Source organism: Gasterosteus aculeatus, chromosome 12 (assembly GCF_964276395.1).
Source record: "Gasterosteus aculeatus chromosome 12, fGasAcu3.hap1.1, whole genome shotgun sequence".
In the NCBI taxonomy this organism is placed as follows: domain Eukaryota; kingdom Metazoa; phylum Chordata; class Actinopteri; order Perciformes; family Gasterosteidae; genus Gasterosteus; species Gasterosteus aculeatus.
The window spans coordinates 5,694,047-5,721,948 of NC_135700.1; the positions used below are offsets into that span (position 1 = coordinate 5,694,047).

Below are 27,902 nucleotides of genomic sequence, written 5' to 3' on the forward strand. Positions count from 1 at the left end.
TTTCAGATGGAATGATTTATTCATTATCATGATAGCATAATAAAACACTGAACATTGAAAGCACTGACAGTTGAACCCAAGGCCTCTCACACACAGCATGCACCACCCGACCCTGCAGGTCCCTAAAGCAGAGACGCTCCCGGCTTCTGAGTCCTCCTTTGTTTATTTTAGTTTTTTTTATTCCACACTAGTCAGTTTCTTCCTTGTTCATTTTTTTTTTCTTAGACTCCTTTAAATATATTTCGATATAAAAACAAGCTCACGTATGATGAATCCACCATGTTTGTGAACTGCCTCGCCGCCCTTCTCCCGTTATCGTCCTGCCCCCCCCCCCACTACCATTTAGGTGGTTAGAGGACAAACATGATAGTGGCCCCATAATTCCTCTCCCTCCCTGTTCACGCTCTTCATGGTACAAAAAAGAAACATCCCCCTCTGGGAGGCTGTCATGGAGGTGCAGGAGATGGCACTAATATTTAAAACGGCTTGATAACCTCCCTGAAAAAAACCCAAAAGCATTAAAAAAGATCTCTTAAAAAAAGCAATACAAATAAAAAAAATGGAACTACAACAGTCCAGTTGAAAGACGAGCTGGAGGGGAAGTCTGGAGGCACTTTAGCACAGAGCGAAGGCCCCACGCCTGACGCCACGCCGGGGGGGGGGGGGGGGGGGGGTTATACAGGGAGAGGGGGGGAGGCGGAGCACACGTGGAGGAAAAAGGCCAGCCTCCCTTCTCAATGCGATGAGGAGGAGGGAGAAGCAAAATAACAGGAACTACAAGGGGATCTTGCAGGTGTGGGGGGGGGGCTTGGACCAGAGGAGAAGACAGAGCTTCGGAGGGGAAAGAGTGAGGAAAGAGCGGTGGCCCGTCGAGGCGACGGGAAACAGTCTGGCAAAAGCTTTACAACACAAACCGAAAAAAAGGTCCTGGTGTGAAGGCAGGGGGCGGCCTAGGGTCAAAGGTGGGGAGGCACAGTACGGTAGTCCCACAGGTCTGTGGGCTGGGCAGGCAGGAGGAAGATGCTGTGGTCCCTTTCCTTTTTCCTCCTCCTCCTCCTCCTCCTCCTCCTAGCACCACTGTGTGTCTCCCCCCTCCTCTCCCCTCGCCTCCTCTTCACAGGTAGAGCTCCTTGGCTCTGATATGCTGCAGCTTGTCCCTCAGCATGCGGAAGGAGGGCCGCACAACAGAGTCCAGGGTCCAGCACTGCTTCATCAGGTCGTACACCACGGGGGGGCAGCCGTCCGGGGCCTCCATCTTGTATCCCTTCTCCACCCGGGGCACCACGTCTTTCAGTGGCTGAGAGACAGGGGGAGAGAGAGAGAGAAAGAGAGAGAGAGAGAGAGAAATGAGCGCGTTGCGCCGGTAGCAGCTGCGTCCTGACATCCCGACCTAAAGGTTATTCATTACTTGAATAAATATGTGAAGGCAACAAAAATATTTTACTTAAGCAAAAAGGTACGAGTGGCTCTACGTCGTCGTCCAATAATGTAACAGTTCAGGGGTAATACGGCTACCAGCTGAATTATAAATAGTAAGTAAATAGCTGCCTTTCAGCACAAAATAGTTGTAGCCATCAAACATCGTCTATCTCATTTCAGTAGTCTAGAGAAAAATTGTCCCTGTACGTGCACGTAAACACCATCTCATGCATTCACATCGCTCACGACATCCACCTTAATTGTCCAGTTGTGAGAGCTCGCATTGCCCGAAACTGATCATTTATGGGATTTCAGGGTATTTTTTTGCCGATCGCCACAAGGCTAAAAGCTAAAATGTCAACTAAAGGTCACGTAAAAGCTAACCTGATACTTTGAGTGCGCAGTGATACGGAACGCTCGGGTCAATGTGAACAGCAACTGTACATTATCGCTGAATAATGTAACCCCCCGTGACTCCCCCTCAACCAATCATAACGCTGGATTTCATCTACACGTATTATAATTCCTAATAAAGGACACATGGTGGCACATTGAGGTCACTTCACAAAGAAGCAGATGCCTGCCCTCCGCTGGGGCCTCGTGCACCCCGGTGAGTCCCACCAACGTGGCGTTCAGGTACTTACAATTCGAGGGTAAGGCACGCGCCCGAAGGAGTAGATCTCCCAAAGCAGGATTCCGTAACTCCAGACGTCTGACTTGGTGGAAAACCTCTGCAGGACAAAGAAAGAAAGAAGAATGAGGGGAGAAGCTGAATTTACACACAGAGAAATTCATGCAGGTATTTTCCGCTTCGTCCAGCTATGAAACAAACGCTCTTGCTTACTTTGCTTTGGTGCAATTTCTTTGCTTTGGTGCAATTGGTGCGAGTTCAAGTCAGGAAACACAAATAGCGTGACAATAAGCACAAAATACTAAATGTGCTCAGTAAGTTGGAATTCCATTTCAGCGCAGGCTCCAAGGAGCATGTGCACATGCAGATGTGAATGATGACGGGGAGAACATGTAGGGAGTCGAACAACGGCTGCTAACAAACAGCACCCGAACTAGTGAATCAAAGCAGGCGTCAGGAGTTAACCGTTTTGTCCCCCAATAAAAAAAAATGAGCGCATTAGCCCCGCCCCCCCCCCGCTGCCGCTCACCTTCTCTCTTATGGCCTCGGGCGAGGTCCACTTGACGGGCAGCTTGCCCGTGTCCTGTATGCACGACGCCTCCTTGGTGAGGCCGAAGTCGCTGACCTTGGCGATGTTGTCGTCGGACACCAGCACGTTGCGGGCGGCCAAGTCCCGGTGCACGAAGTTGTTGGCCTCCAGGTACTCCATGGCTTCGCACACGTCACTGGGCGGACACAGCGGGACGGGAGACATGAGGGAAAACCCACAGGTGTGCACACTCTCCCTTAACCGACGTGGACACTACTGTGGCCTTGCCAGACGCCTCCGATGACCAATGCACCTCAGAGATCATTGTTGACGTGGTGGAGGACACAAAAATAAAACCGGCTCAATCGGGAAAATTTGCTAGTTTCTGCTCACTTCCTGTTGCGCGCCGTGAAAGTCTAATCCCTTGCACATCTCTGACAAGGACTCATTCAGGGGACACATGGCTCACACTGGAAATGAATCACAAAATACTCGCAGTCATTTAGAGCCGAGCGACGGCTAAATGGCTGTTGAATTAAAAAAACGGATGGATAAATGGAGATAAACGAAGACTTTGAGGCACTTGACTCGCGGATGAATGAGCCACTTATGGAGGCAAAGACCCCGCGCGCCGGTGGCTCCGGTGAACAAAGGCTTCTTTCATGTTTGCCAGTTCCGCGAGCGTGACAACGTTCTCTTGAAGCTCCATTCAGATCCCGACAGCTAAAGAGCAGCCGTTTAGCTCTCGACCCCCCCCCCCCCCCCCCCCCACCTCTGGCCCCCTGCTGATTAAACGTTGGTCTGTTGTGCACATGTATGTACTCAAAGAGCGTTGAAGAGCGACTCACAGCGAGAACTTGAGTAAGCAGTCTCCGCCGAGCACGGTCCGTCCTCGGGAGCGCAGGTAGTCCACCAGGCTGCCCTGTGACCCAGCGGAGGGGGGAGGGGGGGGTAAATTTGAATTGTGTTGTTTGGTTTTACAACAACAGCAACAACTAGTGCGACATACCTTGGCCATGTACTCGGTGACGATGTAGAGGCTGCCCCTCTCCTCCACGATTACCCCGAGCAGCTGCACCAGGTTGTTGTGCCTCAGTTGCCTGAGAGCAGAAAACATGTGAGTGGAATACAACCTGTGATCAAGTGCGTTATTGTATTTATTGAACTTCAAGGGATCTCACGTCATGACGGAGGCCTCGGCGATGAAAGCCTGCGCTGTGGCGTCATTTTTGATGCACTTGACCGCCACCTTGTTCCCTCTGTAGTCTCCCACCAGCACGTCTGACGGAGGACACAAGACGGGAGAACGCGTTTTTAGTACAGCGGCGTCACCGAGGATCAGCTGGACGAAAGTAAATGACGCAGAAATCTCCCACCTCCAAACTCCCCTTTGCCAATGCTGTGCAGGAGTTTCAGCTCCTTCCTGTTCAAGGCCCAGCCGCCTGGCGAGAGAGGACAGATGAGGGTGAGCACGCGCCACGGACCACAGCCCGAGGACATTCCTCCAACACAAATTCACTCATGACTACGGCTTCTCGTCAGTTAGCGAGAACACGGCGAGGGACGAAGAAAGGCCAGAGGAAGACGGGGGTCGACCTTGGGGGCTGTCGAGGCACTGGTCCCCGGAGGCTCCAGGATTAATTACCCCGGCGTTGATGGACGCCTTTAGGGCCCTCGGGCCCTCGTTACCGTAACGTAAACACAGTAATGCCCCGGCGTCCTCTGCGGGGCGGCGTTTAATGAGCTCAGTGTGTCCTTACTCCTGGAGAACTCGTCCTGTGCTGCCACCGTTCCCTCCATCAGCTTGGGTTTGATGAGCCGGGTGCAAAGGCCATCTGCGTCTTTGGTGTAGTGCTGAGGACAGACAAGGGACAAGTTGTTTGTTTCAAGGACATTTTCCTGGTTGGCATTTCCATAAAAGGTTACATTGTCTGCCTTGTTTGTCTCACAAATAATTCTGCAGTTATAGTTCACTCTATTGAACGATCAAGGACTGATGAAGTGGGGGACTAAGTGGACTAAATGCGTACAGGACAACAGGGTGTTCACCTCCACCGAAGAGAGACAGCAGGAGAAAACATTTATCATCTCGCATCAACGTTGAGGACGGCTGTCTAGAGGACTCTTCCGACACAACAAGCATGATGGAACGGGAGGCCATGAGTAGTTATCGCTTGTTTCAGCGCTCGACTCCAATTATTAGTCTCTGGTTGCGTAATGACACTCGTCTCATGCCCAATCATACGTGGAACGAACGCGGAGCACTGAAACCCAATTCAACCGTTCATCGATACGAGAGCAGCGTCTTCCTAACGAACATGGGTCATGATTGATTAGCCGCTCCAGCTAATCAACCACAGCAAGAGAACAAACGCTCTGTGTTGACGTTACATAACAGAGTGTAAGTTGCCGTGGCGACCACCAGGGGGCAGCATGGTGAAGGAGGGGATCCGCTCTACTACGCTGCCCAGCAGTGAGACTCACGTGTAGCCACATATGTCAACAACAACAACACAAGTATATGCCAAATCACACAAAATGTAGATTTAACACCTTTTGACAACGGGATGTTCTAATAATTAGCATAATTCCTTAAAATCCAGATATGCAAGGCAAGAAAATAAAGTGTTTTTAGCACACAATCCTACAATATATAATTAAACCATAAGGTTTAAGTAACCATACTTACTCACCCTGCCATCACACCCTTAAAATACCACACAGCGCCACCTTTGTTTCACCCTATGCAGACATGCTGCATTCCTGTGACCCATAATGACGCTGGGAGTGCTGTGATTGACAGGGAGGAGGAGGCCCGGGGTGTGTCAGCATGTACGTGTGTGTCTGCTGTAACAGGCCAACGAGAGAGAGCCAGACAAACACAGGAGAATGCAAAGCATCCTCTCACTGCCTCCTATGGAGGGAAAAGGGGAGGCACAGGGGAGAAGATACAGCTGCAGAGAGAGAGAGGACATGCAAAGTGAGAGGTTGAGGGGGATAACAAAGAGGAGGAGATAGCAGTATGCCAGGCATACACCAGGGAGGTAGAGGAAGGAAGTGGAAGGCAGAAGCACGCACGGAGGGTGTGAACGAGAGAGGGAGAGATATAAGATCGGATGGAGAATGCAGCGGGGACGTAGATGTCTCGGTGCCAGCTGGCACATTCCTTCAGTCCACTTCCAAGCAGCCAGCGAGGCAACGAGATGAGGTCCACTTAAAAGTGAGATGGCTTTATGAAGAATGTAAACCATCCACAGGGACACTCGTGTGTGTGTGTGTGTGTTTATAGTAAAAGTACCTTTTACCTTCGTTTAACAGTCTTGTCTTTTCAAGCTGGATTCTAAATCTCAATTGTAACATGATGACTTATTTACGGACAGAATGTCAGCGAGGCGTCAAACTTGATCTTTTTGCACCGCGCGAGGGGAGCATCGCCTCACCTCAACCAGCTGCATGAGGTTCTCGAAGTACTCCTCCTCGTCGATGGTGAGCTTGCCGTTGTGGTAGATGATGCGGTAGTGCTCCACTTTGCCGTCGCAGCTGACGCACAGCGTGTAGTCGCCGGGGTAGTTGGTGCTCTCCCTCACCAGGAACAAGCCCGTCTCCGGGGGGTAGAGGAGCCGCTCGGCCTGCTCCCGGGTGATCTTCCCGTGGAACCAGCTGTGAGGGCGGGAAGGCGGAGGAGGAAACGGGGAGTAAGCATCCAAATGGCAAACGGGGATGAAGAAGGGGAGATTCAAAATATGCAATTTACTACAAAACACAAGTCTACGTAACAATCGCAGACGATTAAAGAGGCGGATCTCATCCCGGCGCTGCCACGACTCAAATCCTCATCAGCTGTGGGTCGGCGCTACTATCCGCCTCCACGCACTGCGGCGGGGGGGACGGGGAGGACAGGGGAAGGGGGGGGGGGGACGGGCGGTTGCCCTCAGCTCCAGGGCAGTCAGTGAGAAAGCACCTGGGCCAAAACAACAGGAAGCGCAGTGCTCACACACACACACACACACACACACACACACACACACACACACACACACACACACACACACACACACACACACACACACACACACACACACACGCGCGCGGAAAGTGGCGCGTGCGCTCTGCGATAACAGGGGAAAGAAAAGTAAGTGCTCAGACGAGGCAGTTGGGCAGGAGACGGAGCCAAGTCACAAGCTCCTGGCTGACGTCAGGCGCCCCCCCGAGACGGAACGACAAGAGGACTTTGATTTGTTCTCCGATAAGCAGCAAAGCCGTCTGTGGAACCACGCTTCACCCTCAGCACACGTCCACATGCTACCAGCAAGCGCGCTCACGCGCACATCGGAGCCTGGTTTCGATCACGTTGGGAACATTTGTAGAATCTACAAGCCCCCGTTTACATGATCCTCCGTCTGATTCTGCTTCCTCAACGTGGCAGCGTTTAATTTCCGTAATGAGTCACTTTAATAATAATAATAATAATATTGAGTATTATCCGGTGTCTGAACCGTGCTGGGGTAATTAATCTGCTGCATCTGATCACCGCTGATGAGACATGTGTGTGTCATGTGTAACGCGTATGGGACACGGGACATGTCTTTTGCTGCTCATACAAGGACGTTCTTATTTTCCCTCATAATGGCAAAAGGCCTGTGAGTGTAACGAGTAGTGAGTACACAAACGCACACAAGCGACTCATGTCATTTCTCGTGTGAAAAGCTTGCGTTGGCCTACAGAGCCTCTCTGTCCGTCTTGGATATTGAAGAAGTGGTAATCAACGTCTCTAATTGATCCAGCCTGGTTTTCCCGAGGCGTCCTGCATCACTCCCTCCTCCTCCTGCTGCTGCTCCTCCTCCTCCTCCTCCTCCTCACTAAGCGTCGGCTTAGTGCGGGTTGAGTTGATTAGATCAGTGCCGGCGGCTCCTCCGATGGACAGCGGCCTCCTTTGACTCCCGCTAATCCGGGAGCGGGTCGCGCCAAGCGTGGACCGGCCCAGCTTGGAGACACAGACACAGACACAGACACACACACACACACACACACAGCCCGTTTGGTGGACACACCCTGGCTGCTCTCAGTTAACTGCGGTTGTCGCACATTAAGTCGTACTAAAATTAGGGCTCAAACCATGCGGTGAACAACAGGGCAGGAGAGCAGCAGGGCTGTAAGCCGAGGGTCTCTTTGGTGGGAGGCGCACGTCATAACGTCTGCCTCACGGGGGCAGCAGAGAGAACCAGCTGCTGGGAGGCCAAAGGCAGCGAGGCGAATACTGCATCCATTGGTGGGAATCAATCAGGGCGCAAATGGGGACAATAGGAACCGCAGATGAACCCTTATGTAACCGCGAAGAGGTCCGAGACATCTGTTAGGGAGTCGGCACTGAGTGACCCCCATGACCACGTTGAAAATGGGTGCAGACAGGCGGCGTAGTGGAGGCAAGAGGGAGAGGTTAAAGGTCCCAGGGGCAGGTGACAAAGTCAGACAGAGGGTCAGAAGGCTATTTAAATGTTTCCTGCCAACAGGATGTTAGAGTGGCAGCAGGAGGAGATTTGATTCTCTGAGCACAGAACCAGAACACTTAGAAGCTGACAGCTAATGCAAGATTCAGATGGATTTAGCCAGTCAGCATGTCTGACTTACTGCTGCTATATTCATTTTAATACTCTAATAGGTTTCTAATATTTATTTAATGATATGTACTCTTTCCCATCTTATTTTCACTGCCGAGATTTATTTAAAAAGGTCTTTTCTTCCTTTATGTATCGATTTTATGTATCCTATACATTGATGTATATGTGCATTCCGCAAATAAGGGAGTGGATTTAAACATGATTTAAACTGAACGTTGAATTGTGTACAAGATGTCAAACCTCTCAACGCTCAAAATAAAGTGCTTTTGCAATGTTTATCTCATTTTATTGGAAAGGCTGATGGTGGAGCACGCCTCTTCTCAGCGAGAGCGGCGCTTCTCTTCTCATAGTTCCACACTTCCTCTTTACTGAAACCCTGACGTTTAAAACCTCCTCTTGTGAAGTTTAACGACTACAACAAACGTTTGGCAGCTTTCAAATGACATCATAGCTGTGAGGATCCCGCTGCAGCCCGGATGCTCTCGGCTTCCTGTCTCTCGTCATTTGCATGTTACGTTTCCGCTCTTCTTTTCTTTTCTTTTTTTTAAGATTGCTGTCGTTTCAAAGAGCGCGATTAAAATGCTGCGCGCAGCAGGTGGCAGACCAGAGCAGACATGCAGCACGAGGCTTTTCCATCCTTGGATGCTTTGACTCACTTTTCGAAAAATCACCGCTACCTTCTCACCGCGCTGCGGGGGAGCCGGAGTGAACGAGGGGATGCGAGAACTCGCTCGCTCACACACAATGTGGCAAAGATATAAAAAGGACACGCAAGCTTATTATTATTTGGATTGCAGCTGCAGATTGTCACAGTTTCAACAAGCAAACAAACGCATCATCCTGTGTAAATCAGACGACACAATAAAAACAAGGTTTTGAGTGACATTAAAGAGACACTTTGTCGTACGCTACTTACGGCATAAGACTGAGCTTCCCTCCTGACTTGACACCCTCCCGTTTCTGGACATAGTTGGCCGGGATGGTGCCCTCTCTGCCCACCGTGTTCCTCGCTCTGTACCAGTTGGGATCCTGAGTCGGACACACGAGTGACAACGCAGCATCAGTGCTGGCGATCGTAACGGAGGTGACGAGCATTAAAGGGCCCCTCTGACCTCAGAGGTTAAGAGCTCGTATCGGTTCAAAATGCTCCATTCTTAAGTTACGACAGGAGTCGTGTTTATAAAGATAGTCGCCCCAATGAGACGTTACGTGCCATAGAGTTCTATATAGTGGTAATAAACCGTAGGTGATGCGTAGATCATATATACACTTACCCTGGTGACTCCGATGATGGTCAGTAAATCTCCTTTACAGAAGGGCAGGTCCTGTTCGGTGGCCGTCTGGAAGTTGTACTTGGCTACACACTCTGTGCCAGTCGACCATGGTACCTGCCACACAACACACAACAAGGAACCTTAGGACATTTTTAACACAAAAGCACCAGAATTTCCAAATCATTGCAAGAAGCAAAAATACATTTTGAAGATTGTTGTGGTCATATGTGCCGGCACAAACTTCCGCTTGCATTTTCAAAACCTACAACAATATCTCAAAGAGACGTTGAGTGCTCGCACAGATCCTCAGCGATAATCCATATCTGTGCGTATGCACGCTAACGCCACCCACTTCACGGATTAGAGCGATGAATACCCCCCCGAGGGGCTCGTGTGAAGCTCGGCAAAAGGTCGAGGAGACGGCGCTGCTCTGCAGAAAGCAGAACTACGGAGGAAATGGAGTTGAGACAAAAGAAGGGAAATGAAAAGTTTTCTGCTGCTGTGAAACCAGGTTGTGACGCCTTTACTGTATGTGATTTTCGGCCTATTGTTTTACATCGTCATGGGAAACCAAACGTTAGATGAAACCAGTGCAGAATATTTCTTGTAGTGAATGAGCGTTTGGACTCAAACGGACCATAAATCAGAACACGTGGTGAACGTGGCTACCTTCTGATTGAGCACACTCTAGGCCAGACAACTTTTTCCACTTCTTATATAATGTCTATGCACAACACCATCATTGGAACCGCCTTCAGGTACATTAGAGGAAAATGTGGTTCAAGTGAACACATTTCGTGAAGGAAAAACACTTCCATTTGATTATTTACACATCTTACAGTTATCTCTGTTTTGCCCGTCTGCTCTTTATTTGTTGAACTCTGCCTCTTGTTATTGCTAAATGCACTGAACTTCATTGTTGCATCAAACCATCCGCCCACAGGAAGCTCACGTTGTGCTGTGATGTTGGATGCATCCCCATCGTTGTCCAAGTCAAAGACCACGTTTACCACCATGCACATATTCCACTATTAGGGTAATTTCATGCGCAGCGCCCCACGTGGGAACAGAGGTCTAAAAAATAAATAATCATTTTTAAACGGTGTCTTACCTCTGAAGCACAGAATAATCGGCGTGCGTGAGGGACATCTCCCGTCCTCATCTTAAACTAAGTCCCCACATCACAGCCCTCTTCCTCCCAATTTCCTTTCTCTGAACACGCCGTGAAAGGCCGGTCAGTCACTCTGAATAATGCAAGCATGGCAGCAGCGCGCCTCCAAACACGAATGGAAATGACAGCTGGGAGGAGGACGGCGTGCACATTCAGCCTGCGCCGTTATCAAAAGTATAACCGCGCTGCACAGGAGCGAACGAAAGGAGCACAAAGTACAAAGCAGCAGGTGGGTGCGAGCCGGCGAGGTGCGCTCTGTCAGCGCTTGGACCGCTGCTGATGGCGGCTACAGAGAGGATGAAGAATCGCCCTCCAAATCTCAGCTGTTATTAACCTCCAACAAACGGACTTTGTGAGAACTGGCTTCCCGAAACACAGTGTGTCACTTGGGTCTTTTTCCCTTCAGGAGCTTTGGTCATCGAAATGAATGGAGCTTATTGCGATACACAAAGACACTACAGTTAAAAACCACAGGCTGCTTTTTGCATCAAGGGCAACTTTATTACAGTTTTATCACCGACAATATAAAAAAAGGAAATATATATGTGTGTGTGTGTGTGTGTGTGTGTGTGTGTGCACACACGCATAGATACATATAATATTATATTCATGTATATTGACTTTAGCGTCTTCCCACTGCACAGTTGGACGTATTTGAAGGTCAACCAGATAAAGTATTTGATCAATACTCGACATTCAACTCTAGCTCAACCCGAGTGACCTTTGAGTCCCTCTGGTTTTTTTACTGGATACTTCTAATATAAAACCGTCTGTGTGCGTAGGATGTCGGGCCTTCTTACCATCAGCCAGAGTGCCACTGGATCCGTGGGGTTATTAATGGTGCCCTGCCCGGCTATGGGGGCTCAAATAGGACAGATAATCTGATATGATTACAGATTGCGGTGTTACAACATCAATTATTATTGGTTGCAAAAGCTATTAAGAAAAATTTCCGGGAACAATGAGAACGGCCGTTGGCAGGAAGGAAAGCGATTGGAAGCCGGCACTTGTGAAACATTAGTTAAACCACAGTGCGGTAATGTGAGAGCACTAAAAGCTGAGCACGCTGACGGATGCGTGCTCACCAGCTCTGTGCAGCCATGCATCACTACGGATGCGGTTCCTGTCAGCACCTCGTGCTCACGTCGGTGTATGTGCGTGCTCGCTTTATGAGTCAAGTTGCCTCGGTGAAGCTGACATGCGTGACAGATGGGCAGTTTCACCAAAAACGTTTACATAACTATACATAACAAGTGGATCCACGCCCCAAACCATCTTGCTATCCGTAGGAATCACTGCTTTCTGGAAAAGTAATAATGGAAAAGAGCAGAATTCCAGCCACAGTGCTGAAAACCCCTTAGCTAATCAAAGGAGAGAAATCTATTGAACAATATTCTGACAATTGATTGATTGACTTCTAGAGAAGTCACGTTGAATGTTTTCTAACCGCCTCTTTATTTACCCTAAAAGAGGATTTGCAGGTGAATCGGTAATGACAATGATCACCTGCTGCAGCATTGTCCATGGTTTAACCTTTAATGTCTAACTTCCCCTTGCGTGGATGTGTGTACGCGTATGTAGTGCAGAGCAGGTGGCTGTGGGGGAAGAACAGATTCACTTACGTGCACCCCAGACATGATGAGGGCGGGTGGGCAGCAGGTGTCCTCGGGCAGGTAGCGGTCACTGTTCAGCTAGTACCATCAGAGCTGTAACAAAAGAACGATAGGAAAGCGATTAAAAGCAATCAACAAGAGATTGAGGATAAAAACAAGATGAACTGCGTCCTGTGGCCAATGCTTCAGAACAGAGATTCAACCTGTTGTATATTGACATCATTGATGCAAGTTAAAGCTGAACTGTATAATTGTAGCCTGATTGTTGAGAACCACCACTAGCATAAGAAAAGTTCCTGTCCTCCAGTATAAGCCATAAAGGTACACATGTAAACGCACTTGTTGGAAGAGGAAGAGATGTACTGTAGTCAGCCCGCTTGCATCTCTTAACAGCACACAGAACTTTTACGGTGCTGAATAAACCGCTTAGCGGTGGAATATTAACGGAATATGGCCTCCCGCAGCACACTGCTTCTATTCAAAGCGTCTCACATCCGCCCAGCCGAGGGAACAGGAAGTAGAAACACGGGGAGGGAGGCGAGTGAGAGGGAGGAAGGGGCTGACGCATACTTTCCAGCGCTTTGTTCTAAGCGGGGAGGAGCCTTCACTCGTCCAGAGGGAGACGGGCTTCTCTGGCCCACTTGACTTAACAACTGGAGCAGAATTCATACCTCAAAAGAAGACGAACTCTTTAAACACCTCCCTTTCTGCTTGATTTCCCATGCACTTCTCAGGCAGATGCACTTAATAAGAAGAAGTGCCCACATCTTGCACTTGGATTTAGTCCCTTACATGGAAGGTGACATTCTGTCCACAGAACCTGACAGTCGTTTTTCCCGCATGCAAAGCACCTTTTTTTGAGCACCACAAAAATGACACACGGCGTCCAGTCGTCCCGGCTGGCACGCTCCTCTGAGAGCTCAACAGTGCTGCCGCGTCCCGCGTTCAAAACAGGAAGCGGCCTAATTGCACAGCGCTGCAGGACGAAGCCGAATATATCCGAGGCGTGGACTGCTCCGCTCCGCTGCGCCCACGGGGCACCCGCTTCTTTTCTCTCTAAGCTTTGAGAGCAGCACTGCTGGCCCGCAAACACGCCATGAGCCGAGCGAGCGCTATTCTTATCTCTCTTCAGGGCCGAGGAAAGCCTGCAAGCGGTTCAAGAGCATCCCGCTGCTCAAGTGGAGCTCAGTGAGAGAAAGAGCTCCGAGTGGAAAGGGTCCGGTTGCGATTCACTCGTCTTTTGGCGGACTGTGGAGCGACGCCGCTGAGTCCGTTTCTCACGGACAACAATGCCGTTGCGGCCCCCGCGCGGAGAGCACAGCGCGTTGTGATACCATCTGTGTTTGATGGCGAGAAAGAAGGCGTAGATGTTGTGCTGCCGTATTGGGTAACACCACCCTCGCTGCATATTTGCGTTCTGTAGTGTTAAGACAAACAGTGCCACTGCAGCGAAAACAATTAGAAATGGTGCAAGGTTTACCTGGTGTGTGTGTGTGTGTGTGTGTGGGCGCGCGCCGGCTGATTCAAAACCCGACCATTGCGTTTTTCTTAAACCCAGATCAGTGGTTTAGTTTAGCACACCGGCCGATCGTTTTGTTGCCTAAACCTAAAGGTTCGGTCTTCATCTGAATCCCCAGCGATGACGTTCCTCTGGACTTGGATTTAATACCAATTGGCCAACGTTGCCCTGCGGCCCCGTACGTTTAATATGTTGCCAAAGTCCGAGGGAAGGTTGGATTTTTGGACGCGGTGCTAAAGCGGTTTTGCCACACGTGATGGAGGACCAACCGATCCTCCTCTTCTCGCTCTGTGCATCAGGAGTTGCCGCGGCCAAACGCCGCCTCGCGCTTCTGCCTCGCCGGATGGCGGGAATATTATTTACCGTTTGCATCCTGCGTGTCGTTTTCGCTACAACTAGTGTGGTGTTCTACTTAAAATGTCCGCCTGGTTCTTTGTGCTCCACTGCTGCTGCTGCACTGGTGAATCCAGATGAGACGATACGTGTGACTGGGGGGTGTTGCATCTAATAATCATCTCGTTACGCCGTATTAATATTTCACTGGGCTGTGCCTCAGAGGGCAAATATCTGCATAGTCATTATACTTTTGAGGATAAAGCAATGTTTTGTTTCCGGTTCACTCGGGCATTGAGACTGGTGGAGCTCCGCGCCGCTCGGTTCAACCCCCACTGGAGGCCGGTGTGCGTCTTTGCTCCAAGCCTCCCCGGCCTCGTTGTGGGAAAACCAATCAACGCCACGTCTTCTACCTCGCAGAAGAAAACAGATTCCTGCTCCACTCGCACAATTGGGGTAAAACCAAAATAGCAAAAAATAAAAGGACGGTAGAATTAGACAATAAAACCGTAGCTTTGAAAACTACAATTGTTTTTCCCTTGAAAAGTGAGAGTAAAAGCACAGAAATTTAAAATTGCACAATGAAATCACCATCTTACAATTAAAAAAACCCCAAAACGTATCACATTTATCCTGCACTCTGATCTAATGAGCTGATGCTCGTCCAAAAGGAAGGCAGCGCTGCATGTGAGTCAATAAACGCTTGGACAGACGGACCTGTGCTGTCAGATTCCAAAGCTATGGTACATGACCTCGCGTTATGTGAACAGGAAGTCTGGCCCCGAGCGGGTCCGAGGCCACCAGGGTGCTGCTAACACAGCGTCTACCGGAGCTTATAAAAGTTGACCTTTAAATCACGAGGTCATCAACGGTCCAGAGGGAAATTCAATTCACCGAGCCACCATTTGACACTAATCGCTCCCATCAAACTTGACAAAAGGACAGCAGTGAACAACATTCACAACAAATTCCAAGTCCGGTTAGTCAAGCTGAGCAACACAAGCGCTTGTTGCAGAGAGAACACCGCGCTCACTGCGCTCACCACGCCAACGGGCTGACGGCCTCATTCGCTCCAACCAAACTCCCGTCATGTCAGGATTGTTTTGTTTGTTCGTTTAAATGAGAGCAACAGGATGTTAAGCCAACTTCACCTGTTAGTGTGCAGACCTGTTCTGGGACTGATTGTCTCCAACGTACGATGAGGACGCTGCAGCTGGGCCGACCAAGAGGACGTAGTGTTGGACAGAGAGAAAGAGGTGCTGAGGTGGACGGACCAAACAAGACACATTTGGTGTCCCAAACTGTTGACGTGGGACTCAGGACATTTTTACCTAAACCCAAGTGGTTTTGTTGCCTAGTGATTCTGCTGCCCAAACCTAAAGTTACATTTTTTGCCTGAACCTACGTTCACGTACTGGAACCACCCTATGATGCTTTTCGAAAACCTAAAGGTCTCCACCTACAGTAAAGTTGTGCTGGGCAAAAACGTAATAATCAATACATTCAAAAACAATGTTCAATTATAGGACTTTATTGCCGTAAGACTGGGTTGTGCTGCATTATCCAACTTGGTGTCAACCAATGGATGGATGGATTATATATATATATATATATATAAATATATATATATATATATATATATATAAAGTATATTTGGGCCGGACAGAATTGCGAACAATTCATATGACATTATTTTGTATGACTCTGGAGGTTTCACTGCATTTATTTTCAGAGTAAACATTCATTCATTGACGCCGGACGACTACACAGCTGTTCACTGATCAATGTCATTTTCAGTTTTTTAATGTAGCAAAAAGAGTTTCTTCTTGTTGTGGTAGCGGGCGAGCCGTACCCAGCGTGCAGTTTGGCGGTGTCATTTTATAAATGTACAATTATTAGTATTGCAAATTACTAATTAAAATGTATGTGTCACAAACTCCACCTCAATACAAGAAGCTCCGACCACTGAGCCTTCGGCAGCGAGCCGTGAACAACACGTTTGGCTGCCTGCCGAAGAGCCACGTGACAACAGTTGTTCCGGCTATTTACCGGTATGACTATTGCAAACCGCTATACTGCCCAGTCCTAATGTCGGTATGTGTCCACAAACATATACATACAATTATATAAAATCTAATCATGTCCCATCAAAAATGTCTATTTAAATTAAAGGGCCTTTCAGGGCGGCTTCTTAACTACAGTGCAGCTTTGTGTATCGCACCTTGTCTGCAGGTTATATGGTAGCGAACTGCAAGCAAAAGGACCGGGATGGCGAGGGTATGGAAATCTGCCGTGCTGGGTATGCAAATATAGAGTAAACTCACCAAACAAAAAGGCTCCCGGTGCTGAAGGAGGAGTAGACAGGATGGAACGGTCAACAACAAATGACCCGTGGCTGGATCACACCTCTCAGTATGCAAAGCGCTTTACAGCGGGCCGGTCTGCAGCGGCACATGAAGACGCCACGTGAGGTGCGTTTACAGTCCGTGAATAAATACGGTGCCTCTGGTCAGGAAATATGCAAATACGGTACAGTGAACGAAAGAGAGAATGGATTTTAGCGCCGGTCACCGATTCGTATTTAGCCGTCACGGTTTGGCCTTTACAGACAGGATCTAGTGAAGAGACGCGTCGCTTCTTCTGAAGCGCAGGATAAACCCTCCGTATGCTCCACCAGGCAGCTGCTCAGACTGTAAGCCCCAGCTCCGGTGACCATGACGGGTCCAGTAGGACACGTAAAGTCCAATGAGAGGAAAGGCAGGAGAGTGCAGAAACAGAAAGTCTAACGATAAGTGGCACACGCGGCGTGTTTCTGCGTTACATCACAGCGTAGCGACGTGGTTGGCTGCCAAATTAGGAGCAAACAAAACAAAAAGTGAATGAAACAACGTAGGGAAGTTTCCTGGCGTTTGGCTCGTCTCATTTGGACTGATGCGCGTTCTGCCGGTCTCCACATCTAGGTATAGTTTCACTCAGAACAGCAGGATCATTGTCCTTAGCGAAGAGGTCCGATTAAAGTGGTGCCTGTATTCGGCCCTCGATCATTCAAGCTGATGGACTTGCAGGCTCAACTAAATTTCAGATTAACTAGATGTTAATATATCAACCTGCACTTCAAGCCACTTCCTTATAACACGCATACAATAGACCATTGGATGGTAAACTACATAATCACGAAGCTTTAAGGCATAACTTTCTATATAACGTGGTACCTTGATTTGTCAGGCATTTCATGTCCCATGTCAGGGACTAAATCCTGGTACTGACCCGTGCACGGTAGACACGCCGACACCTCCATTAGAGCAGGCGGACACGGGAGCTGTGAGGGATGGGAATAAAGTAAAAAAAGACCAACGTGGAGCAAAAAGAGTTGCGAGAGGCCTACTCGATTACGACCGAGTGCGAAGCGTTTAAAGCCTCTTGCATTTCTTTTTTTGGAATTATTTTTGTACTGCTGTGGGACTTTTTAATGTCCCACAGGAACTCCGCGCCCCCCCCCCCCCCCCCCCCTCCTCTCCTCTTCGGCTTAGCCGCCACCCGAAAGAAAAGGGGCGAACGCACAGTTGAGGTTGCTGTGGTCTTTGAAGCGTTTATTCAACGTCTAAAAGACGCCGCCGGCCAGCACGACCACAGGCTACTAGCATCCAGCAGCAGCTGCACCCCAGGGATTAGAGATAAGTGCCTTGCTCAAGGGCATCTAGTCGTTAATCGCTCTAGGAGGAGCATGAAAAGCAGGATTAAAAGACATGTCCTCCATGCAGACCCACCAGATGGCTCAGAGGTTTGAACTAACAACCTTCCAGCCCACACTTAACACACTTTAACGGGCGGTAATAAGACACACCGGCTCGTTAGCACGTACCGAGGATGCAAGCAGAGCAGCACCGAGGTGGCCTGCTGGATGCCTGAAGTGAGCGGGTGGGGGGGGGGGGGGGGGACACGTGGGCGGGGAAACGGAGGGATTTGTGTGTCTCCCCCCATCTTTATCTAAGTGAATGAAGAATAGAGCAGCGTGACAGAGACCTCTTCCGGCGCTACAGACCGGTGGGGAAGACTGCCGGCCCTTTCTGATGGCGAGTGACGGGGCTCCGGTGTACAAAAGCACGGAGGCAGGAAGAGGGAGAAAGAAAGGAAGAGCGAAACTTCCCCCCCCCTCTCGAGCCTCTGGGAGGCCGCTGGACTGGAGTAAGCGGCGGGGAGGAAGGGTAGTGGCGGCGGCCTATTGTTTGAGCTCCGTGCGCTGCGGTTCCAGTGTCAGCACACACTCGACCGGGCGCGGCTATTTATATCCTCCCCGTCTTCATCCAGGCGGAGGCAGTCGGGAGGCGCTCAGTGCTACGTTATGTACACCGCGTTGCCTTCTAAACCCTAACCCTTATATCTGGACCACGTTGGGTGTCGCTTAAACGCGGTTTTATAGATATTAAGGGTGATTTAATCAGCTAAACTATATCAACCAAATACGTTAACATGCAATTGGGGTCCTTGTTAGAGAAAGAAAATATGGGGCCTGTATTTTGGCCACGGTCAAGATAAGCTGCACAATACATTTCTCATGATGCTACTCAACGGCATCTGCAACGACATCAGTTTGTATTCATGCCCGTCTATTATTACCTTGAATCTGTATTCTTTGCAACCGACAATGTGAGGTCCTGAACTTGGTCTCCTGGACACAGCAGTGGCAAGTCTTCCCTATTTTCCCATTTAAGGGACATTAAAAAAAAAATCATTGTTGAAAATAAATATTTAGAAAAAATACAAATGGGTTGCATCCCTACTGACCCAATTAAAGTTGTCATCCTCACACCCAGGGGTTTTATGTTAAGCAATACAGCAACAGTACGCCGATTGTGTGTAGTCGTGTTGACTTTTCCCCAACTGTCCATTGTTACCCGCCATGTGATGGGGGGCGATGCTGCAGGCAGCGAGGAGCAGAAGGATGGCGGATGATACGTGGAGGCAGATCAGAAGATGATGAAGCCAATGTGGAGGATTGGGAGGTGGAGGGAGACGCAGGCTTGAGGGGGATTCTTGGAGGCTCTGTGCTTGTCTAACAACACATCTGCACGCACACTGTTATACCTTAGTGCATCCTCTGGCTGACAATGAATATACAACGTGCACACACACACAAACAAACCCAATAAACGCCCACGTCCTCTGGCCTAATATATGCTGCTACTTGCACACATATCCAAAAATGCATTCTTCAGCCACGGTTTAATAAATGCCGTCTCTCAAACACACACGAGTTGCATCAAACATCCCAGGAGGGGAGAGAGAAGGAGCGGGGGAGGAGGTGGGGGGGGGCGCTTGCCACTGCTTTCATTGCCTCTCTCCCTCCTTTGATGGCAACGCATGACAAGCCCTCCCATTCAGACCAGAGGAGGTGAGGCTGCGAAGCACGAGGATGGAGACACAAAGAATGTCATTAGCAGCAGCCACAGCGGGGTGCCGGCACAATATGGCAGCAGCATTAGCGGCGACTGGAGCTTCAAATCTCTTCAAATAAAAAGAAGCATTCAGGGCACTGGCACCATGGAGGAAAAAACAGCCTCAGGACTGAAGAGGGAGAAAATGGATTGTAGGGATTATAGAGGTTACCAGGAAACACAAGATTTACAAATATAGAGATTGAGCGTGTGCAGAGCGTGCAGCCGCTGTGAAGAAGACACCAGAACAGAGAAGAGCTTTTTTTTATTAGGAACAACGAGACGGGTCGTCACACTCAACACAAGAGTCGACAGCTCGCCACATCTTGTGGCCCAGAAAACAGTTTCTGAAATGACTTAATTTGGCAGCGTTGTCAGAAAACGTGGTAAAAGTCATATTTGAGCTGCATTTCAGGCCCAGCTGAAGATCAGTTTATTCTTTAGCTACGTTACATTCAGCTGTTTTGCAATTCAAGGACGTTTTTGAGCATAACTGAGTCCACGGCGAGAAAGAATAGGAGAAAGCAGAGCGCAGACCAGGAGAGATGACCCGGGGAGAGGGGGATGCACGCAGATGGAGGGCAGAGAGCAGGAGAGAGGACGGGCGGAGTAGAGAGGAGCGGAGGGACGGGGACGAACCAGAGAGGAGAGACACGGATGTGGAGGAAGACGGCCTGGTTTCTTGGCAGAGGACTGCGTTTGCCGCTGCTTAATATTAACGGCAGTCATCTGTCGGCTCCGATGCCAACCATGAATAATAGAGGCCCCGCCCCGCTTCGCCTGCCCTTTGAATTATTCACATGCAGCCACAGACTCACATTAGTGCACAGCGTGGGGGCGCTCTTCACAGCGGGGAACAGGTAGGCCGGCCCCCTTAGCCCTGGACGCAAGCACAAGTAGACGGCACGCGTGTTAATGCACAGATCTTTACCTGCACACATTAGTGTAGTCACAATACCAAAATGATGACTGATACCTGCCATGGAGATCATGGTACCCGATACTTTCAATATCACAAATGCGATACTGGTATATTTATATTGAAGACTAGATGTATTTATCTCACATTTTGTACCAGCTTGTTCCTGAAAACTAAACAAATAGCCATAATGTTAGTTTTAGCCTACAGCACGGCTCTAATGAAAACGACACGGGGCCATCGGGGCATTGACTATACACGGCTATGTAAAGTTTCCAAATTACTTTCACTTCTTTTTTCCCCCCAACAAGCCTATCAGAGAGCGCTTGGGCACGTGAGGCCATGTCTCCCCTGCAATCACGTGCTCTGAGCGCGGCGAGAAGCCCCGCCTCCTCGCCGTCCATGCGTGCAGGCAGCATGACAGGGAGAGGAGTGCGCTGTGATGATCGTGCGCTATTTTAAGGAAGTAACCTTACTAAACATATGCAAAATCACTTTCAAGGTACAAGTACCGCGGTACCCTTTTAGCATCGACACACCGCACGACATCAGCATGCAGTCAGGTCACATCACCATCCTCAGTAGAGGAGAAATCAGCGTGGATTTATGGCCGTTTCAATGAAAGATCATCTTCATCTGCCGCCGCAAAAAACTGGGAGGGAAATACGAGGAGGATTTAGTTCCCCCGATCACGTTTTTTTTTTAGATGAAAGTGATAAAAAGACAAAAACTGCCTAGGCAAAGTTTAGCAGAATAACCAGATGATAATCACCAATTCTTCAGCTACAATAGCACGGCCCTGGAGACCATGTTAACTAGGTCATTAGCTTCTTTTCATAGGCTTAGTGAGGAAATGTACCCTAATTGCCTGCCAGGAGCAGCGCCCGAACGGATGTAAATCAGATCAGCGCTGCTTTGATAGGACGTAGTACACAGACGGGTGACGGTCTGGCCGTGTGGCGGCCTCACTGTGCACGGGGGTCAGAGAGGAAACACTCTGGCGTGCGATGTCCCTGCATCAACCTGCAGTAACACACAACTCCTCCCCTCATCACCAGCTTTGGGTCTGTTTTTCTCCATTAGTTATTATCGGATACAACAGTTGTAATTTTTTCATCATGTTTTAAATCCATAAAATATCCTAGATTAGGCCGACAAAATACTAACTTTTATTAGGAGCTCAGGGTGCATCAACTAAAAGACCACAATCCATTTAAAATGATACTAATAGACGACCTCTACATTTGAGAAGCAGCCATTACTCTGGCATCTACATGTCCAACCTCACGTTACATTTCACAGCTAAGCAGCATGACGCACTCTTAGGAATGTAGTAGAATAAGACTTTGGGGCGTGTTCTGGCTTCACCAACAACACACCAGGAAATCCGCCTGACACGAGGACTTTGTTGCTGCAGTAGCATCTGGGTGAAAACACCGCAGTGACCCCCGAGCCGACGACAATAGACCATCTTGTGGTTGCCTGGCAGACCTAAACGCAACAAGCATGAAGACAACCTACCGACCAACATGTCTCTGTGCCCCGAGGCCGGACACAATGAGGTTGACGCTGAGGCGAGCTGAAGAGTACTTGGGGACGATGCTAAATGGCCGGTACATTCTAAGTCCTCCCGGAGCAACCGCCCAACAGCGAACATTCACAGCCTACAGGAGCAAATCGGGGTTCAGGGTCTCGCACGAGGACAAAGCGCCCAAAACGTGGACGCCGACTGAGCCACTACCCACATCTGCTGCTGCAGCAGGTTACGGATTTAGTCCGGCTAACGATGCGAGGCAACAACTCGCATGCAGAGGGAAGAGATCCTGGATGTAAAGATGATTACAGGCGATGCGAAGCTAATGAGCGAGACGAGCTTACAGCTTAACGAAGAGGCATCAGCCCACATGTGGAGTGTTATGCAGCGGCCTCGGTGAGTCGTAACGAGGGTCAAAACAAATAATCAAATTAGATGCTGGACAGCAGGACGCCAGCTTCAGATGTGAAGGGAAGAAAATGTGGTGGGGATTAGTGTGTATGATAAAACCGAGAAAATAAGTCCTAAAGAATTATCCATGTGCCTTATATCCATCCACGATCCATCATTCAGTATCTATGTATGCACCCGGGACGCTCCCTCCCTCTCAGTAAGTCATGGGGCTCTTCAGCTGTCGTGTCAGAAACCTGCCCAGATGCAGGCCTCGCCCGCAGTAAGCTGAGCTGTGATCTCTCAATTAAAAACCTCAGGGAAATAAGGTTTGCTTCGGTGGAAAATATTTCTTAATAAAAGACAGCTTGAGGGGAATTTCTACGCAGAGAAACCCCAACAAATGATCTTCCTTTGATAGGAAATGATGTGTAAGGACTAGAAACCTAATTCAGGTCACTTCACACAGTCTCTCTGACAACATTAAAGCAAAAACGCATATTTGTGAAACCGTGCTGAGCGGTGCATTTCAAAACGCGCACTGAACCCCCCCACGGTGAGACGGGATTCATTATCATCATCATCATCAGTGACCATCCCGAGAGCTTTCCTGGGATGTTTCCAATAATGGCAGCAGAGTTATACTGAGAAAACCCAGCAACTTTATACTGACTGCACTACTTCCTCTTTATCTCCACACGCTGGCTAAAGGTGGACTACAGCGATCCAGAAGACAGGCGTTTTTGTGTGCGGTAAAGGGGAAGGGGGGGAGGGGGTGGGGGGGCGTCAAGTGAGGATCTTATCTACCCGAAGTACAGCCAGCCATCGATCAGAGCAGCATGTTGTGTGTCGCTGGGGGCAAAAACACATTGGAGGCACGCAGAACACTCAGACAAGGCCAGCTGGAAGCGTAAAAGTTCAAATTCCTGGCTTGTGTGAGACATCGATTGTTACTTTATCAGCTGGTTCGTTTGCTTTACAGGACTTTTTCTTTCAGAACACAATGTGGCTGGAATGCATGATCACATACCTACGATCATTTCTTTAGTGCTTTTCTCATTATATTCAATGATAATGCACTTCTGGAAACTATGCAGACAGGAAATGCTTGTTCAAATTAGGTCTTGCACAACAACAACAACAACAAAGAGCACGTAGACCGGGGCAGATGTACCAGTCACCACGTTCCAGTTATGAGTCCTCAGATGATCCCCTCAGGTAGGAAATTGCAATGAGTCTAGTAAAACCTTTGAGCTGCAGGTCACAGGAACCACTGGGGCCTGTTGTCCGGCTGCTGGACGAGGCTCCTTACAGGGTTTATCTGCCTGCTTCACATCACAAAAACGGAGGTTTTAGAGAAATACATTGGTGATCTGTTGAAAGTCAGTTGTGTTTGGCATGTACCGTAGTGCACAGTAACATGTTTTTTCTTCTGATGTATCAACCCAGTTCCTAACCTTTTAACACCACTGTAGGTCCAGTAGCAACACACAGTGCAAACATTGACAACAAGATACAACTTCGACACACTGAAACAGCCTTATTATGGGTGGGAAACCTGCGTGTGTATAGTGGGAGACTGGGCGCGTGTCGGCCCGGCGGCTCTGCTCATTGCCTACATTGTGCGGCCCGCCAGCAGGCGTGGTGGAAGAAAAACCTCCCGGCCCGTCGAGGAGCTGCCTGGCAACCCGACCGCTGCCCAGATGGAGCGGCCTCGCTGGGTTTGTGCGCAAGATGGCGGCCACAATGGCGCTATTCTACTGGGCGGCGTGATCACTGGGAAGGAGGACATGACCGGGGAAAGAGGGGCAGGAGCGGGTTTGGGGTGTTACTCTCAGCCCAGCAGGTGCTGAACAGAGACGAACATAAACATTAACCCCACAGCAGTAGTGCATCACCAATGAAGGGTTTACGATAGTCGAGTTGTGATCCACATCTTAGGAACATCCTCAACCTCCAGTCACGTTCCATGTGATGCTGCTATGCATTAAAGACATGGTGTTCGTAAAATAATATAATCATAAATGACCAGATCTAAAATGTAGATTATCACACGATGAGAGTAAAAAAGGTTTATCAACGGGAAGACTAACGACCTGCAGAATGAAACATATATACAAAAATGTATCTGCAACTGCCTTAATGCATTCATTTTGTCAGCTGTCACTGACAGTAAATTGAATATCTTTGAGGTTTCACACTGTTGAACACGCCTCTTTGGTCTCTACACGCCTTTGAAAAGAGGACGGCGTGTAGGCGAGGTACAGACCTGGACCCCGTTTCACTTCCCATCACTGCTCCCAAACAAGTGGGCCGTGACTCCGCTCGCAACGTTTGCAACCACCCTGCACTAAACCACATGAGACACAACGAGGCACATCCCGCCGTGGAGCCGGGTATGAAAGACGCGCGCATGGCCAACACGCCACTCCGGGCTGCCCAAATGCAGACAACCCGTGAGGTTGTTATGCAGAATGCAGAGTGACCTACCGTGCAACCGTCTGGGATGTCCTGTACACTGTTGAGCTCTGCACCGGCGTCTCCGCATTAAGACGCCTCCCCCTCTCTGTTATTGCACTTGCTGATTAAAGAGACAGCGGACATCGGGGGGAGGGGGGGGACTAAACGCGGCCATTGTGTTGAGGTCAGAAGGGGCCTTGGACGGACTTCAAATGTGCAATGAGACGGTTGGTGTACAGACAGAGGGGCCATTACTTCCCCGCCGAGAGCGCATGAGACCGGGCTCGGAGCTTCACCCAAGGCAGCAACGCAGCCCCGTCGCAGCTTTTAGGATCCACCAGACAGCGACGGTTTAGTGCCCCTCCTCCCCATAACTTGGCGCTGAAAGGGACGGAGCTGACATGCGGCCGGGCCCGCAGACATCACCGGTGGACGAGTCCCGTCGCCTCCAGTGCTCGTCAAGCTGCACCTCGATTAGATGCTCCGATCCAGCCATCCGTCTCTGTGAGAGCTTCTGACAAGGAGAGGAACTTGGTGCGGTCAAAGCCACTTTGCAGGATGAGCCCGACTGAACAGATGGGAGAGCTGCAGCGCCCTACTTTTTAAAAAGGAGGTATTCATTCAGACGCTGGAGCCCCTTGCTTTGCCATGTTGGACAAACGCAGCCAATGGATCCCTGGCACGATGCGGTGGGGTTCACCACATCCCTCAGGGGGATAACAGAGGGCGAGACCCCTGCCCCACCCCTCTCACCAATCTATGCATCAAGGTTTTTAGCATAAAAGAAATCATGCTACTTCACAGCAACAGTTAAGACACGTGGGTTAATAGTCAGATAATTACCGGCCGACATCTGCTCGAGCTGCTGTTTCTTAATCGGTTTCATTTTCAGACAGTTGGACAGAAAAAAAAAATAGCCATTCAAGACAATTTTGCCATTAACAAAAAAAATAAAAAACAAAAACTTGTTTGCATAATGTCTACATCCAAATTATACCGTGAAGTCCAAACGCTCGTCCGCCTAAAAATGACTAAAAAATATTTATAAAAAAAACAGGCAACAACAGGAAGTCATGACCCAGCTTGCAAAGGCATGAACATTTCAGTCACAGTTCCCCGCTGACGAACCAGGAATTTGGTGCAGAGCATTGGGCAATATAACAAACCACAATAACAGAACATTATTTTGATCCATTATCTGCAGTTACCGTGAACTCTGTTGAAGTACGTCTCAACAGAGTTCACAGTGAACGCTTCAGACTGTAGCAACGAAACACAAATTGAAACAATATCTGTGGAGAGATGCAGGTGATTGCTCCTTCAACGTGAAGGGGGCAGAACCTCAGCTCACCCCCCCCCCCCCCCCCCCCCCCCAACGCAGCGTGAAGGTGGCTAAAACCACTGCGTTCATTATCGCACAGACTTCTTCAAAGCTATTCGTTCCAGTTTAAAACAAAACTACAACAAAAGACCCGGGCTGCGGTAATTTAGCACAAGTTTGATATACTTTTGTTTTTTGTTCCGCCGATACACCAAGAGTCCCGGACCGGTCACTTGAGCCCCATTTTACCCACATCCATCACGACGCCTCCGCCTGTAGCCCCGCGCCGCCCGGCAGCTTTGTGTGTGGGCTTCTCTGCAGTAATGGACCGCAGCGTGTCAACACGTGTTCGGAGACAGAAAGAGAATACAGCGAAACGTAAAAAGCCAGAACCACAAAACGGCAGCCACGACCACAGCGTCCGACTATGGAACCAGATGAGATGAGGGTGGGTGACTAGGTTTTTTTTTTTCCAAAGCCCCCCCCCTCAACAACAACACGTTGGTAGGTAACGTGAAGGAAAACCCACACGTCTCAACACGGTAACTGTATGTTATTTAGTGTTTATTACTCGGTCAACCCCGATGAATGCATTGTGGCACCCAAACGGAGGACCCGACGCCGATACGCGTGTCCGATAATGGGTGTCGAGGCGTTACGTGGTACGTTAACTAGCGGCTAACGCTAGCGTTCCCCAACAGATCTAACGTCAGCTACGGCGGAGTAACACGTCAAAGCCCCTTGGGTGAACGTAAAGCAAACCACGGTCAAATACACAATACACAGCCCAGATAACTACACTCCCCTGGGCGCTAATGCTTTTTTATTTTTTTACCAAAGCCTCCCGAGCAACAATCAGAGCAGCAACAGCAGCAACACAACGGGACAACCAGAGGCTGCGCGGAGGGCAACTCACCCCGAAAAGACTCCGCCGTGGTGTCGACCAGAGAGCTGCAAATCAGCGAGGAAGGGCCATGGGGAGGACTCCTGCGGTCGGGGACGGGGCATCCAGGTTTAGCCGCGTTTAGGTTAGACAATTCCACACCTAGCTTTGCTCTGACGCTTTTCCGGACTCCGTCTGCATTAGTGTGTGTGCGCGTGCGTGTATTTTGCGTGTGTGTGTGTGTCTCTCAGAGGCCTACAGCCTGGAAATGGGCTCCGCGCAGTCAGCGGAACGCGCATGCGCAGAGGGGCGGCGCAGCCACGGAGCGGGCGAGCGGTCTGCTGGCGCCGCCGCGTGGCCGGCGGGGGGAACGTCTGCTGATGTCAGACTGGTTACTGAGGTTAGATTTCCCCCCCGAGCTGCCCGTCTGCCTGCCTGCGTGGAATGTGGGATTACATGACGGTGGCTGGACCAGTTCAAGTGGTTCAAACTGGACTCACACTTTTTTTTATTTTTAATAGACGTCTCCTTGGGGATAATTTAATCTAAAAACAGCTGTGCAGTAACAGTAACGAGCTACAGTTACAAAACACACATCTCTATCCAAATGCACAAACATTTCCTAAATAAAGAAGTGTGACTGATTACAACAAAGGTGTCCAGAAGTGGCCTCCTTTCTTGGGTGATCATGGGCGAAACTAATAACTTTAATGATGGCTGCACTCTTTCTCCAAATCCAAATTACTTATTGCAGAAAGCAAATATGCACTAAACCAAGTTAAAAACCTGAATGAAATGCAGCCGTGGTGAATGGTGAAAGAGGGGCCGTAATAACACAAGCTGGCATTTGAAT

General features: G+C 49.4%; 1 protein-coding gene and 1 long non-coding RNA gene across 8 annotated transcripts; one reads left to right on the forward strand and one right to left on the reverse strand.

Annotated features, from left to right (window-relative positions):
• cskl (c-src tyrosine kinase-like) lies at positions 1 to 27,417 on the reverse strand. Of its 7 annotated transcripts, XM_078085319.1 has the most exons (14): positions 27,083 to 27,246; positions 20,361 to 20,422; positions 12,265 to 12,348; positions 9,472 to 9,585; positions 9,114 to 9,226; positions 6,020 to 6,239; positions 4,340 to 4,433; positions 3,956 to 4,021; positions 3,761 to 3,860; positions 3,589 to 3,679; positions 3,428 to 3,501; positions 2,580 to 2,775; positions 2,064 to 2,150; positions 1 to 1,297 (listed from the first exon to the last, which is right to left on the reverse strand). In XM_078085319.1, the coding sequence occupies exons 3-14, from the start codon at positions 12,277 to 12,279 to the stop codon at positions 1,115 to 1,117; spliced, it is 1,353 nt and encodes a 450-aa protein (XP_077941445.1). In that variant the 5' UTR covers positions 12,280 to 12,348; positions 20,361 to 20,422; positions 27,083 to 27,246; the 3' UTR covers positions 1 to 1,114. The 7 variants fall into 7 exon arrangements, with proteins under 7 accessions (XP_077941445.1, XP_040055681.2, XP_077941444.1 ...); XM_040199747.2 differs by lacking the exon at positions 20,361 to 20,422 and having other exon boundaries at positions 27,083 to 27,417; XM_078085318.1 differs by lacking the exons at positions 20,361 to 20,422; positions 27,083 to 27,246 and adding an exon at positions 13,107 to 13,596.
• LOC144385321 (uncharacterized) lies at positions 26,222 to 27,695 on the forward strand. Its single transcript, XR_013451551.1, has 2 exons — positions 26,222 to 26,614; positions 27,007 to 27,695. It is a non-coding gene; the product is annotated as an uncharacterized LOC144385321 (long non-coding RNA).
• The last annotated feature ends 207 nt before the right edge of the window (positions 27,696 to 27,902 follow it).